The sequence below is a fragment of the Miniopterus schreibersii genome (assembly GCF_964146895.1).
Source record: "Miniopterus schreibersii genome assembly, chromosome: 11".
NCBI classification, from domain to species: Eukaryota; Metazoa; Chordata; class Mammalia; order Chiroptera; family Miniopteridae; genus Miniopterus; species Miniopterus schreibersii.
The window spans coordinates 46926540-46941425 of record NC_138111.1 but is presented as its reverse complement, the minus strand read 5'-3'; the positions used below and the strand labels follow the sequence as shown (position 1 = coordinate 46941425).

The 14886-nt window shown below is 39.5% G+C and overlaps 1 protein-coding gene across 21 annotated transcripts in view; it reads left to right on the top strand.

Moving 5' to 3' along the window:
- Positions 1 to 11545, top strand: part of PTPRD (protein tyrosine phosphatase receptor type D) — a 1875931-nt gene extending 1864386 nt beyond the window's left edge. For all 21 annotated transcript variants that reach the window (XM_081152197.1, XM_081152189.1, XM_081152196.1 and 18 more), the window contains 5 exons: positions 555 to 681; positions 1865 to 1990; positions 4882 to 5036; positions 7925 to 8060; positions 9828 to 11545. In XM_081152197.1, coding sequence (XP_081008323.1) covers positions 555 to 681; positions 1865 to 1990; positions 4882 to 5036; positions 7925 to 8060; positions 9828 to 9896 — 613 coding nt within the window. In that variant the 3' untranslated portion in view covers positions 9897 to 11545. The remainder of the gene's footprint in view (positions 1 to 554; positions 682 to 1864; positions 1991 to 4881; positions 5037 to 7924; positions 8061 to 9827) is intronic.
- Positions 11546 to 14886: the final 3341 nt, after the last annotated feature.

Sequence of the window (14886 nt, the reverse complement as noted above, 5' to 3'; positions counted from 1 at the left end):
TTTACATGTGCCCTAGTTTCATAGCTAGAATGAATTTTATCTCGAGTCAAACCATTTTCTTTCTGTGTAGGTCAGCATTCAGTCCTGTGGTATTTGTTTTCTATTATTTTGGATAGAAATAAGCAGCAGCAATCACGGAGTTTTTAATCTGGCCTTCGGCACTCTTCCTTCAGAAGCCACTTGGACGTGGAAGGAGTTAATAAAAAAGCTGTTTTGCACCATATTTTATAAATTTAGTAGGTTGTGTAAGTCATGTCTTCAAAATGACACTGCACAACTGTTTCTTAAACGATCTGTATGACACATGAAATGGAGCTACTAGTGTTGCACTAAAATTTAAATAATAATATTAAAAAAGCAATTTCTTTTGCAGAGCCCCCAAAATGTAGTAAGTGTTCTAATTGGATTACACAATCTTAACAGAAATTTACTGCAACTGCATTAATGAAATATTCTCAATTTTTATTACTGGGTTTGATGTTTACATAGCAAATGTGAACCTTTGCATGTTTCCTGATTTCTTCAACATGCTGTTTTTATTCTCTGTAATTCAGACAACAGAAAGCCTACATTGCTACCCAGGGGCCCCTGGCGGAGACCACTGAAGACTTCTGGCGGATGCTCTGGGAACACAATTCCACCATCGTTGTGATGCTCACCAAGCTGCGAGAGATGGGCAGAGTGAGTGCCTCCTCATTAGACATTTCCTTAGTGGAGAAATGATAACTCAAGTGCCATTGTCATTTCTTTCACATTAAGTGTACTCCAGAAACACTCGGGCCCTTCGTTAGGCTGGGTCGGTTTTTAACTTACAAAGCCACACCCAGATCTTTCATTTGTGTTTTAAAGAAAGATCTAGTATTTTATTTTCAGTGAAACACAATCAGAGAGACAAATAAGGAAGCAGATGCCCCTGTTTGACTTATGTCCTGACTCTCAACGCATTTCCTTTCACTCTGGACAAGCTGCAGTTTCACGAGCAAATGGGCCATCATTTCTCTGTAGGAAGGAACTTGCCTTTCTTTCATCCCTGAGGCAAATTCTTACTTGCTCACCATTTACCCCCACTAAGTAAAGTGTTGGGAAGTTACATAGCTTTTCCAAGGTAATCTCAGATCTACCTTTAGGAAATGAGCATTCTGAAAATACACATAAAATAGTATTAGAGACACATCAGGACTTAACACATAAATTCAATAGGTGCAGCAAGCATTTTGCTGTATCTGCTGTAGATATTCTCTCGCTCTCTTCTCGGTAGAAATTAAAAGGTAGAGATGTACCTAAAACCCAGGTTTTAGGGCCCACACAGAGAAGGAAAGAACAACTAGAACAGTAACAACTATTCTGACTTGGTTCTTTGATGCTGTGAGACTTAACCTAGTCATTAAAACGGCCTGGGCTCCAGTTTCCTCAGCTGACTGGGGAGATTGGACCAGATCAATTTGGAGGTTTCCTTTCGGTGTTCACACTGGATGGTTCTCTTCATTCCAAACCACAGTGGTGCAAGTCTGTCTACTAAGGTGGCACAGTGCGTGAGCAGCGTCACGTCCAAGGACTGATGTAGTTACTTGGATGAGTTATAGGTACGAAGATGCTTACCCTATCAAAGCATTCAATTCGACGGATGTGTATTAGCACCTGAAACATCCCAAGTACTGTGCTTGATACTGTGGTCAAGAATTGAACCACAGGATTGCCTTGTCCTCAAGAAACTTACGGATTCAAAGAAAAAATTGAGTCACATGCAATTGGAATGGGCTTGAATTGTGAAATTTCATTAATGAGAGAAAGAAATCTATAGATAACTAGGTGATAGAACTTTATTTACATTTTTGTATAGTTCACATTAAATCTCTCCTTTCAGGAGAAATGTCACCAATACTGGCCAGCAGAACGGTCTGCAAGGTACCAGTACTTTGTCGTAGATCCCATGGCTGAGTACAACATGCCACAGTATATCCTGAGAGAATTCAAGGTCACCGATGCCAGGGTAAGTGGGCACAGTCTTACACTCTTAATCATTAGCTGAAAAGCCGCCTAAAGTGCTTCTCTGGGGGAAACATTTGCAAGTGACCGTATTCCCAAAGCTCAAAGAAAGCACCAATCCTGAAGGACTCTTATTTTTATTTTTAATATGTCTTTATTGATTTCAGAGAGAGGAAGGGAGGGGGGGAGAGAGAGAGAAACATTGATGATGAGAGTCACTGATCGGCTGCCTCCTGCACGCCCCCTACTGGGGATCGAGCCTGCAACCCGGGCTTGTGCCCTGACCGGGAATCCAACTGGATCCTAGGTCAAGGCTCATCTGCTGAGCCACACCTGGCCAGGCGACTCTATTATTATTATTATTATTATTATTATTATTATTATTATTATTATTATTATAATGCAAGAGTAGCTTGCTTCTGTCTGGCAAGTGTCACAAACCCAGCTTGGCATCCTTTCAAATTAACATCTGGCAGCCCCGCTTCGGGCTGCACTTGGTGAGCGCATGTCCCGGGAGCGTTTCCTGATGCGTTGGCTGTGCTTACATTCACCTTCTCAGCTCATTCTCTTTGGAACTTTCTTGACTCCTTCATTACTTGAGGCTGTAAATATGTTGTTGTTTTGCAAAGCCCTTTAGGTCGTGTGGGCTTGGAGGTTAATTTGGTATGGTTTTAAAACTGCAGAGCAAATGGCATTTTTTAGCAGAATCTGACAAGCTCTGCACATTCTAATTTGATTGCTGGCATGGTTTATTTCTCGGTGTGCTAATGTTTCTGTCCGCGAGAGCCCTGCACCCACGACCCTTGTTGGCTAATTTTCATTCTGCATTTCTTGTCTCGATTGCCGAGTCCAAAGTTCAGCTCTGATGTAAGATGTTCTGTGCAGAAACTTTAATATCCTTGCCTTTCGCCATTCTCCAACCATGATTACAAATACATCTTGGGAGAGGAGGGGGTCAGTCCTAAGCCCTGCTTTGTTTTTTGGAGCTGTCACAGTGGGTGGGTCAAGTAAAACTCTAGTGTAAAGCTATTTACTTGATCCATTGTTTTTTCTGGAAAGCTGCTTTCTCAACCAACACTCATGTTTAGAGATTGGCTGCTAATCCCCAAAGCCGGGGCCCCTGGCTGTTGACCTAAAGTGAAAGAAATTGGTTAGCAGGCTGGTTGGCCCAGGTGACAGACCTGTTAATGCCAGAAAATCTGAAGTCTTAACTACTCTGAAAGTGACTCTACACAAGGCAGCAGTTAAATTCCTAGGTCTTGTTTTTGAGCTGCCCAAGGAAGGATGCCTTGGTGATCCATGCCATTGTTTAAGGGGGGGAAAAAATGCCCTTTTAGGATCTGAAGCAAGGTGTGTGAATGGAAATGTTACTTGCATTCTAAGCAAACTCAGCAACCATTTCTAGTGATACAGAGTTGCAGCCAGGGTCTGTAAAGGCCAGACAGCTTTACCACCCCTCACTTGCCCCAATTAAATCTGATCACAATACGCAAAAGAAACAGTGAAGCAGAAACTTGTTCGTGCATTTGTTTGCTTTTTAAAGGCTTCTTGTGATTGAAAAATTTTCCTAGCTGCCATAGCATTTGCTGTGTGTGCTCCTAGTGTGTTTCTAATCTCAACTTCCCAGTTTCGAAAGCAAGTTGGCACTTGAGGATGCAGTATTGTTAAACAGGTAACCTCTACACGCAGTCAGGTGGTCTCTCCTCCAAACAGTAAGGGTTTGTGCTAAAGACCTCTTCGTGCTGTTAAAAGCAACTGTGGTCAGAAATGAAATCCCCAGGACATTCAGAGGAGGACAGGCCTGCATTTCCTGGCCTCTGGCTTTTCAGACCTCTTCCAGAAACGGGGGAAGTAAATCATGCTTCCGTGGTAACCACGTTAGTTACGGGGCCGGGCACTGATTTCCATATTCATCAGTGTTCTTGCAAAGTTGCTCTGATCTTCCCGTTTTATATCCGTCCCCAAATGATGCCAGTCAGAAATATGCCCTGTTCCGGTGGAAACCACCAGGCTGGCTGATGACTGCCCATCTCCTCTGGGCCATCCCCGCTTCTCAGGACGACTGAATGAGAAAGACTCGTCTCTGACCTTACCCAGAATCCTGGGAACATGCTAACCTGTATCGAAAAGAACTTCAGTGAGAAAAGAGGTGACACAAAAATGAAACGGAGGAACAAGTTGGAGCCTTAACTGGGAGGTTTAACTCCTGGGGTCAGCCGGGAGGAGTCCTTTTGGAGAAGGGAGCGTTTGTTTGCTAACAGTCTCTCCATCTCCCTGAGGGAAGCCTCCAGCGTGGCCCGCCACAGCGCACGTGCTGTGTACCCTGCCGTTGTCGGGAGATTGTGTGCCTCCGAGACACGTGGGCCACCCAGGTTAACAGCAGCTACCTCACGTGGGTCACATCTTTTCCATGTCACTATTTGTCATTTCGCAATGCTAGAAATAAGCGAGCACAGCAGATGTAAAGTTGTGTCAATGGCAAACTCTCCGTTCTCGATGACATGCCTGGATGCTCCTTTCAATATTAAGAAGCTACTGGATCCTGAAATTTTTGAAATAGAGTGTATAGGTTTCACCTTCGTTTTAGAGGCAAACTTTGGTTCTCAGACGCATGTATTAATATAGGAACTAGATGGCTCTTTCCTGTATGAGGCCGGTGACTGGGCACTGTGAAAGTAACCAAATTTCCCAGGTAAATATATGTGAATGGAGACAGTGCTCATAGCCGATAAGATACAAATGTAACTGTTCCTAGTTAAATATGTTCCTAAGGTGTTTTTCTTCCCCCCTTTTATTTTTTCTTTCTGGAAACCCCATCACGCTTGCCGCGGTGGCCCGTGCACCCCCGGACCCTCCTGGCTCCTTCTCTGGCTGGGTGCGGCCTTCCCCCCGAAGGACGGTCAGTCCCGAACAGTGAGACAGTTCCAGTTCACTGACTGGCCAGAGCAGGGCGTGCCGAAGTCCGGAGAAGGATTCATTGATTTCATCGGCCAAGTCCATAAAACAAAAGAGCAGTTTGGCCAAGACGGACCCATTTCAGTGCATTGCAGGTGAGTTAAGAATCAGAAATGGTGAGTTTCCACTTGTGGTTGATGTGGTGCTTACTTTGAAAATATGTATTGTTGTCTGTTTATTGTTCAGGACAAGCTTCTTGGGGTGTATCTGCATAATTGAAATTTTAGTCTCAAAAATGTATTGTAAAACTTAAAGACTCATTTCTCTTTCCTTCCATAAAAAGAAAATAACCAGAGGAAGATGTGTATCCCCCAAATTTTACCTCTTGTAACAAAGAACCAAACTTTGTTTCTCTGGCCTATTTTACCTTAAGAGGAATTACTGGTACATCCCTCGTGAAAATTTGTTCAGTTAATCATTTCTTTCTTCTTTTGCATTCATAGCATTACCCTGATAACTGTCTTTCGGTATCTTGCTCCTGTGTTTGTCGTCATGGGAAAACCATAAACAGTTATCAAGCCTTACTGAGAATACTAACTCTTGGCAGTCAATAAGTGATTAGAATAGGACCTCAGTTAAAAGTATAATTTGTTTGAAAATTGTGGCTGTATCAGAAATGAAGCATCTTCAAGTTAATTATTTTCAATAGTTTCCACAGGAATTTATAATTCAAATATTGAAGTTAATGGAAAAAGAAAGTAAATGGTTCAGAAAGGACACTCACCATAAATTGAGGGCTTTTGGAAGTTCCTATGCAAAAACCTTCCAGCAAAGGGAATTTGCCTATTTTTACTGAAACAAATATAGTTTAGGATTCTAGCAACTTTTGAAGTTTCAGTTTTTTATTTCTTTATGGTCACAATCTTCAGAGAGTTTATTAAATTGATTTTGCTTCAGAAAAAGAAAAAAAAAACTGCATTTCCTAGTGACATGGAAGAAAGTGTCTCAAAACAGGAGAAATATTAGACTCAGGCTTCAAAATGCCTGAGTTCTGGTTCCACTTCTATCATCGTGTAGCTCCGACACTAGGGAAATTTCTCTGGACCTCAGTATTCTCAGCTGAGCTCCGAGAACCTTTCCAGCACACTCTGTTTCCCAGACATTGTGTCATATATGAGGAACAGACCTTATTTATACACATTTGCTTTGTGTTGCGTTATCCAAAATTATTTGCTCTAGACAATGAAAGAGCATGTAGGGAATGGCACATGGAGCTTAAGTGTTCGGACAAAGTGGGTAGGATCTACAGTATTGGGCTTAAATTACCTGACTGTTCCCCTTAATTTTCCACATAATTTGCCCAAATGCTATTCGAACTTTTCCAATATAAAGAAAATAATATATTTAATACATATTTTTAAGTATCCCATAAGTATATAAGGGTATGTATGTGTGTGGGTGTATGAGAGAGAGTTCCCATTGCTTTTGTCATCACAAAATGCTTTAAACACACCTATAGTATAAATGCTATGCCATGTTATTCGTATACCATATATATCTTAAAGACTTCCAGTTATTTTCTCTTACCTGAGACTAGCCTAAAAATACCACTTTTTCATTTATACCTTATTAAACTAACATGATACAGTCAATAACTGAGAAGTTATAAGGCTAATAACTGTTATTTTCCTGAAAGCGTCTGGTAGGAAGCCAGAAACCCTCTATTTTTGTCCCATTTGAGCAATTAAATCAAGTTAAGATAGACTCTGTAGCACCTAGATCATTCAGCGAAAAGATCATAAATCATAGTCCCTCAGGATTAAGAGAGGCTTTCAAGGTTGAAAGGGACCTTCAAGGTCATCTACTCCGTCGTAACAGGGAGCCTTGACTGCTCCCGGACATCTCAGCCACTTTGTAAAGACTGTCCGTGGATTTTAAAGCCTCAGTTAACATTTCTGTTAGGACTCTTTAGAAACCCCCGTTTATAAAGGGACACACTATTTATATGCCTGTCAGCTACATCCCCAAGTAAATGAATCCATCCATTTTCTACAGCTCGTACCCAAGCGTTACATAGGCCGTTTAATTAGGATCCGAAAATGGAGGGATTTTTCAGATTGTTCACTGTTCTCATTACCTAAACCTCCAGATGCTTTCCTACTTCTTAAGAACACAAAAGCTATGAATTAATTTTCTTCCCTTGCTGCACTGAAGATTCTGAAATTATCTTAAAACAATAAAGAAAATAGAAACTCAAAACCTTGCTAATGTGGTGAAAAGAATCCCAGTGTTTTAGCTCCTGGACATTTAAAAGTGGTAGATAACTGTATAACCTAACTAGCTCTTAACCAGTCTTTTTCTTTTAGACCAGTTTTTTTTTCCTTTAGGTAAGAGACCCCTCTTAGAATCTTTTTAAAGTCATGTTTCAGAATCAGAAAAATATACATATAGATTGTCTAAATTATATATAAGATATTCATGGACCCTTCTTGAAGACTGAATTAGGATCCTAGATAAAAAAACAAAAAAAACAAAACCCTGTTAAAAAATCTCTTTTCTCATATCAAAAATATCTAAATTAGAATGGTGTCTATACCTTCCTATTTATTTAATGTCTAGGTGATGGGATTTCCTGAACAGACTTGAACATGCTCAGTTTATCTCACCTTATCCCAATTGTTTCATATTTTAAAAATATGAAGCAGGCAGGGTCTACAATTTCGGGATCTGCATGAAGATCTATAATTATTTACCCTTCCTTCTATTCATTTATTTTACAATGTGTTCTCTCTATCTCTCCAAAAACACATGATCCCAGTTTAAAAGCCATTTTTTTTTATAAGACTTCATCCTAATGACTCCAGATTCCTTCTCACAGTACCCCAAGAGTAATCATGTTGTGACCCTAACCACCTTTTCCTGAATGCTGCCGTGAAAGAGCAGGATGTGTTATGAAAGCTGGTGGACATGCGCCCACTTAGATGTAATTGTAGCCATGGTTCTGAGCATCTCACCCAGTGACGTTGCCTTTCTTTTGTGACAGCGCGGGCGTTGGCAGAACTGGAGTCTTCATAACACTAAGCATCGTTTTGGAAAGAATGAGATATGAAGGAGTTGTAGATATCTTCCAGACTGTCAAAATGTTACGAACACAACGACCAGCCATGGTACAGACAGAGGTGAGACAAATCTTCGTGAGCCAAATAATAGATTTTATTAGCCAGGACCTCCTAGAGTCCAGAGACTCTCAACACCAGAAGCAAAATACAGGAAAATGTTGTAGGAAAAACATCAAATTATTTACTATTTTGAATTTCATTTATCCCCTCTCTAAATGGGAGTGACAGTGTCAAAGTCTTAGAGTTGTTTTGCGAACTATATGAGATTATATAACCATTTTTGGCCTATAAAAACGGCAATTTTGTATAATTTTTTATATACCTACTAATCTTATATATTACACATGTTCATATGTAAATATATATAAAAATTACAATGCCTGATTTATAATAGACCCTCAGCCCATTTTACTTCTCCCATACTCTTTCTGTATGCCTAGGTGTTACGTATCAACTGCTCTATATTTCATTTCTTATTTTAAATATTTGGATCCTGGGTGAGCCCTAGAGAAATTACCTAGTCCATTTTCTAGTCCAATAATTAATATGGAAGTTCTCATATTTCTCAGAATAGGAATTCATGATCATTTCTAAAGATAATATGAGTGATCTGTTTTTCAAAAGGCCAACAAATTCTATAATTTATATGTGTTCCTAAATTAGTCACTTATAATATCTTTCAGACTTTGATTTCAAAATAGTGTAAGCATTTGGCTTGCGATACTCAAAACATTATGTTAGCTTGACAAACTTAATGGGTGTTGGGGGTGGCAGAGGGAAATTAGACATTTAACACTTAGCCATGCAACTTACTGTGACAAGATAGGAAAGCAAACTCCATTTATTTTGCATTACCATTTTTATTGTAGAAAAATGCCCATTTAAGCAAAACAGAAACTATCTACTTTCAGCCCCATTGGCTACTGAAAATAAGTTTCTTTTATGAGGAAAAATCCTACTTTTTCTCTTCCTTTCTCCCCTGAAAATTATAATTTTTCCATCTCTATGACAGTGCCCCGACATATTCCAATACAACTGTGTTCTCTCTCTCTCTGAAAGGGGCATGTTTCACACCGTGTTATTTTAGAGTGGGCCTTCATAGGACAGACAGGCAGCGAGCAGTCACACTGAATTAGGCCAATAGGGATTTTTTTATGTGGGCAGCCAGTCCTGTGTTGCCATTTTCAAGGGTTGAAAGTCTTCCAAGTCCAGTGCCCTGAGGAAATGGCTTTGTGTGCCTGATGGACCTCACCTCATACCCTTTGGCTGCCTCGATAAGAACGTCAGAAACGATGTTGGGTAATTCTGATTGTAGGCAGCAAAGTCTAACGTCTAATACAATTTTTTTTTTCAATTTAAATTCTGTTGGCAATAGATAAATGAATCTAAATTTTCCTCGGGACAGTGTGTGTCTGCGTCAGCTGCTCTTAAATATGCAAACTGTGAATTAGTTATGTTATCACAAATAAGCAGATAACTGTAAAAGACGACTGTGACGTAGAAGGAGTTCAGTGTCCCGTTGGTGGTGATTATTTGATACGACTTGGAGAACGGTTCACACTTGTCTGGGAGATAATGTTCGCTTGAGCTGTCGCTACTGCAAATTAGGAGACTATTTGAGTCCAATTGATTGGTGGAGTTAATAAACACCCATGTCGCTGATCATTCTGTGCTCACTAAAACCGATCAGTCATTGGATTGATTGATGAAAGTAGTGATTTGGTCCCCATCAAGATGTGACTTTGGTTTCTGACATCGATCTTCATTTTTCTGTTCAAACGTGCTCATGGCCCCTTCTCTCTCTCTCGCCATGCTTTCCTCCTGCAGGACCAGTATCAGTTCTGCTATCGAGCCTCCCTCGAGTACCTGGGCAGCTTTGATCACTATGCAACGTAGAAACCCCTGACCCATTTTGGATTTTTACAGCAGGCCCTTCAATACCCATGGAGTCTCTTCTGAGCCATACAGGGCACTTGAGAAGTCCTTCTTAACTTCTAGGTAACAACCACTTAGTGGGATTATCACACACACAACGAACTAAAAACAAAAACTCTTCTGGGTGGACCAAGAATTCACAGTTTAATAATCTAATCTAATCTGAAGATAATAAGGAGAATCCTGACTGATGGGGTATCTGGAGGATTTTATTTAGAGACCTCAAGGATTCAAAGGAAAGGGAAGAAGCAATCACAACAAAGAACCAGCATCTTGTTCAGGATCGCTTGCTAGGTACGGGGGGAACTTGCCGAGCGCCGCGGTTCCGGGCGGGATGTTTGCTGGCGTGGCTTCTCATGGTAAACAAACTGCTTCGACATGGCCCCTTCCCACCAGATTGCTCATAATAACATTTTAGGGGGGAAAGGGGGGAATGTTTAAAAAGAAAGTCTTTGATTTAGTTTTTTAGTATTGTAAGATACTGCTGACCTGTGCTTCATTTTTAACTGTGTAAACTTTTTTTTTTTAACAAAAATGTATCTATCATTCTATAAAGTGAATTTTAAAAAGGTTACATAACTCTTCATTTTTTTATTTCCAAATCGTAGATTTTTTTAAGCTGTACAACTGTTATCTGTAATATCTTGCTGTAGGAATATCACATAATTTGAAATTTTGCACATTTTGGTGCAACACTCTTAATCTACAGTATTGGTCTCATCAGATATTACTTTTACACTTCTGTTCAGTTTGGGTTGGTAAGAAAGTACCCATTCTTTTCAAATAATCAAAGAGAACTTTGTGTTGTTTTTGGAATCAACAGGGAGGCGCAAAGTATAAAGTTGCTGCTAACATATATACATATATATCCGTATTTTGTAGGGGTGTCTATGTATATATAGACAGTGTGTTCACACAAAATGATAGAAGTAGCTATCATTCAGTTCTTCCATGAGTTAGTATTTTTTAAGGTAGAAAAGCTATTGTAAACATCTTTTTCAATTTCTTATTAATTTTAGGACATTGGTATTTCTTAATATCACAAAATTTTAATTTTTTAAGGGCAATGAGGAATGCACATCAGTGATTGTCAAACCTCACCCCCTAATTTCCTACCCAGTCTCCCCCCACCCACCTAAATCATACTCACAAATACCATTTTGTTAGCCAGGCTTCCAACAAAGTTCAATATGTCTAACAACTCTAGTGCAATAAAAAATTATTAAATATCTAAGAGGTGTGCATGTGGGAAAGGTCAGTGCATATCCCTTTAGGAGGGAGAATGTTGTAATATATCAGCTATCAAGTTGTTTAAAAAAAAACACAGTGTATTCAATCGTATATTGTCTATAGTATGTGCTATGAAATTTGCATTTATGATATGTAACAGGGGCAAAGCCAAACTCATGTTACTCTGTTCAGTTGGTAACATTTTGTGGCACACAGCATTCCTGGGAAGTGCTGTACTTTGTTTCCTTTTGGTATTAGTTTTGCATTTAGAGTGCCTTATAATTGATGCCTATTTTAATAGCGTTTCTTTTTAGCTTTTGGTTCGTATTTCCATTAGTTGTTCGTATATGTTACTCTTCCTATTAAAGCATTATCTGTTTACCACATGTACAAAAACTCTTTGAATAATATGCATTCCTAGTTTTCAACCAAGTCGGGGATGTTAGTGATTGTACCAGCCCAAAGCACTTGGATAATCAGGGCCCTTCTTCCTCTTATAATTGTCAACATCAGGAAAAGCTACTGGTTTTATTTATGATCCCTTCCAAATCTGCTCTGGAACATTCAGAAACTGCACCATATTTTACTAACAAATAATCATTGACAACTTTGGAATATATTTGCTATTCCATTAGGATTTTTCTAAAAGGGGAAATTTTAAAAAATGTATATATCTCTCCCCCCTAATTATAGGAAGCCATGGATGATGGCATGAGTTTGCCATATCTTAAAGAATCCTCAAAATGTCCAAGGAACTCTTAAAAAGAGTTTTGATATAGATATAATACTTTGGTTTAATCTTAGCTCCATTGATGTTCTGGCATAGAAGGATGTTTTGTTTTCTACATTTTCCCATCGCTAATCGAATGAAATCCAAGAGACCAAACACTTGCAAGCATCGTAAAGGAGCACTTTTGTAAAAAAAAAAAAAAAAAAAAAGTAAAAAAGGAAGAAAAAAAGAAAAACTATGTATAATACTTTAAAAAAAAAGTATCTAGAAGGCTACCTCAGAACGAGACTCTCTAACCTACATCAGAACCAGAGAAGAATGTGCACTACGTGGGTCTGTTTTCTTTCAGTTTGTATCTTTTGGAGATTTATCCAAGTGCCAGATGACTCAGTGCTGTAATTTTCATTTAGCAAAACAAAGGGGGTCATTAGACAGACATCGCATTATGCCGACATGCCATGTTGGACATGTAGAATCAGATGCTGTGCTGCGCACCACAGCCACTGTCCAGTGAGCAGTTTCTCTCCCCGAGACCAAAACTGCCCGTTGGGGAAAGAGGAGAATCACCACCAAAAGAAAAGGAATGGGATGCGTACCGGAGACGGACAAGGCGGAGACCGTCCCAGGTGTCACTGTTCAGGAGCCGTTCCGAGAACTAACTCCCTACTGTCATTGATGTGCATTCCACTCTGTGCGTTTCTGTACAAACCATTCTAGTTTTCTTTTCCCAGGTAAACATTACCATAAGCTCTCAAGAGTTCCAATTATTTTCATCATCATAACCAGTACGGTGCTATTATTTACCTATGTATGTGTAGTTATGTATAATTTTGTAATTAGTTACAATGGTAAAAAATCAAAATATATAAAAAGTGATTTGTACAGAACTTTATTTTAGCTCTTTTTTAAAAATGATTTGCATGGTTAGACAACGGTGAGGACAGCCAGGGAAGGGCCTCTAGGGAACTTTGCACTTTCTATACCTTTGTACTATGCACTGCCCTATTGATTCTACACCCAATAATGTTATTACTTGAACCCATCTGTAAGAAACTGCTTCAGAAATTCATGTGTGTGTATGTAAATACCACCACGTAGAAACAGGAAGGGGAAAAACTCTGCAGTAACATACAGATTTTTTTTCTTGCCTGTTTGTTTTTGGTTTCGCTGTTGTAGTCCCTCCTTTTCGCTCTCACCTACCTTTTCTATTTCCTCCTCTGGGTTTTGGTTTCCTCCGGGATTATGGGCGCCCTGATGCTCCAGCAGAGGTCAGACGGCTACAGATCCATTCCCTCCATCCGTTACATGGCTTTGCCATCCAAGCTTGGAGTGTCTGCAAAGATAATAACAGTTGTGTTCTTTGCTCTCGTTTTGGATGCATAGACTGAAAAATTTAAAAAAAAAAATAACTTGTAAAATGGCTTGTTAAAAAATACAATTACCTCTGATTAGTAGTACGCGTAAATGTTTTACAGAATGAGAGGCGTGCTTTTTATTTTCTTACTTCGTTACATTGGTGGCGAAAGGAGTCTGTATGAAAATCAGTTCTTGGCTGACACGAGTTCCGTTTGTTACAGATGAATTCTAATAAAAATGTCAGTGTAATGCAGCCCGGGCCTTTGCTTTTGTCCCCTCAAGCACTTTGGTTTTGAACAGACTATGTATGTTCCCCCTTCGCCCCTGGTTCTCTGGTCAGCTCCTTTGTACTAATAGCCCCTTGGTAAGTGGAATTACTATCTACAGTTACCTGCCTTGAGGTAAGCAAACTGAGGTTCGAGAAATAGCTTGCCCAGGTTCTAACAGCAAAGGAAGAGGACTTGGTCTCACTCAATTTAAAGATTGCAGGCAATCTTTAATTCTGTGGAAGACGACAACTCTATAAACTTATTTAAGTGCATTATAATATATGCAAGTTTTATCTTCCTGGAACAACGGACAGCTCTCAAACACATAAAAATAACTCCATAATGTGAGTTTCTTAAACTCTTTGGGAATATAGCTAAGAAAAGTATGGTTCGGATTGTTTATCCAGTCATTCAGTATTGTGGAGTGCCAATAACAAATAAGAACTGTTCTAGGCATTAGGGATGCAGCTGTGAACAAATGAGATACTAATGCCGCTTGCCTGGAGACTACAGTCTGGGGAGACAGGCTGGCATTAAATAAGTAATGATTAAAATTGCACTCTGACAAGTGCTATGAGGCAAATCACAGGAACCATGAAGTTAGGACTTTCTTTTGTGAAAGTCTGACTCAACTTGGCATAAACAAAAAGTGTTTATTGGCTCGTCTATTAAAAGATTAGGAAAACCCAATTTTCAGGTGCAACTAGGTTTGGGGTCTCTCTCTCTTTCCCAATCCTGTTTCTACTTTCTTAATGTCAGCATTAAGCAAACTGTGTTACCACAAAGCTTCAGGATCTTAACACCACAAACCAGGCAAGTGGAAGTTTACTCACCCAACAGGACAAAAAGACATCATGGAATGGATGTTTCTTGGCCCTCATTGACCTGACTTGGGATAAGTGATCATCTCAGGAACACCTGTGTGGACAGAAGCGGAGAAACGTGCTCACTGACTTGCCAAATAGCAATGAATATAGTGAGACAACTGGCTGCAAAATCAACCAAATGGGTTAAGGTAAGTCAAAGCACAGGTATGTTTGGAAATGTTACAGTTAGTTGCTGCCATAGAAATGATGAGGAAATGAAACAATCCCATTATCCAAACATTATTTTGGAAGACCTGATACTGAATAGATCATTAGACGCCTTCCTCCCCACCTGATGGCCTTTAATTTTGCAGATTTGATCACCCCATTGATTGTGTAGGCACACAATTCTTAACAAGAAAAACAGGACAGAAGTTCAAGGTGAATCATAATTGATATTCTAACCACTGTGATGCATTATTTTAAACAGATGTCTGATTGGAATGTCAAGAGTGACAAAATATGAGCTAATTTCACCAGTGTACATACATGCAGGAATT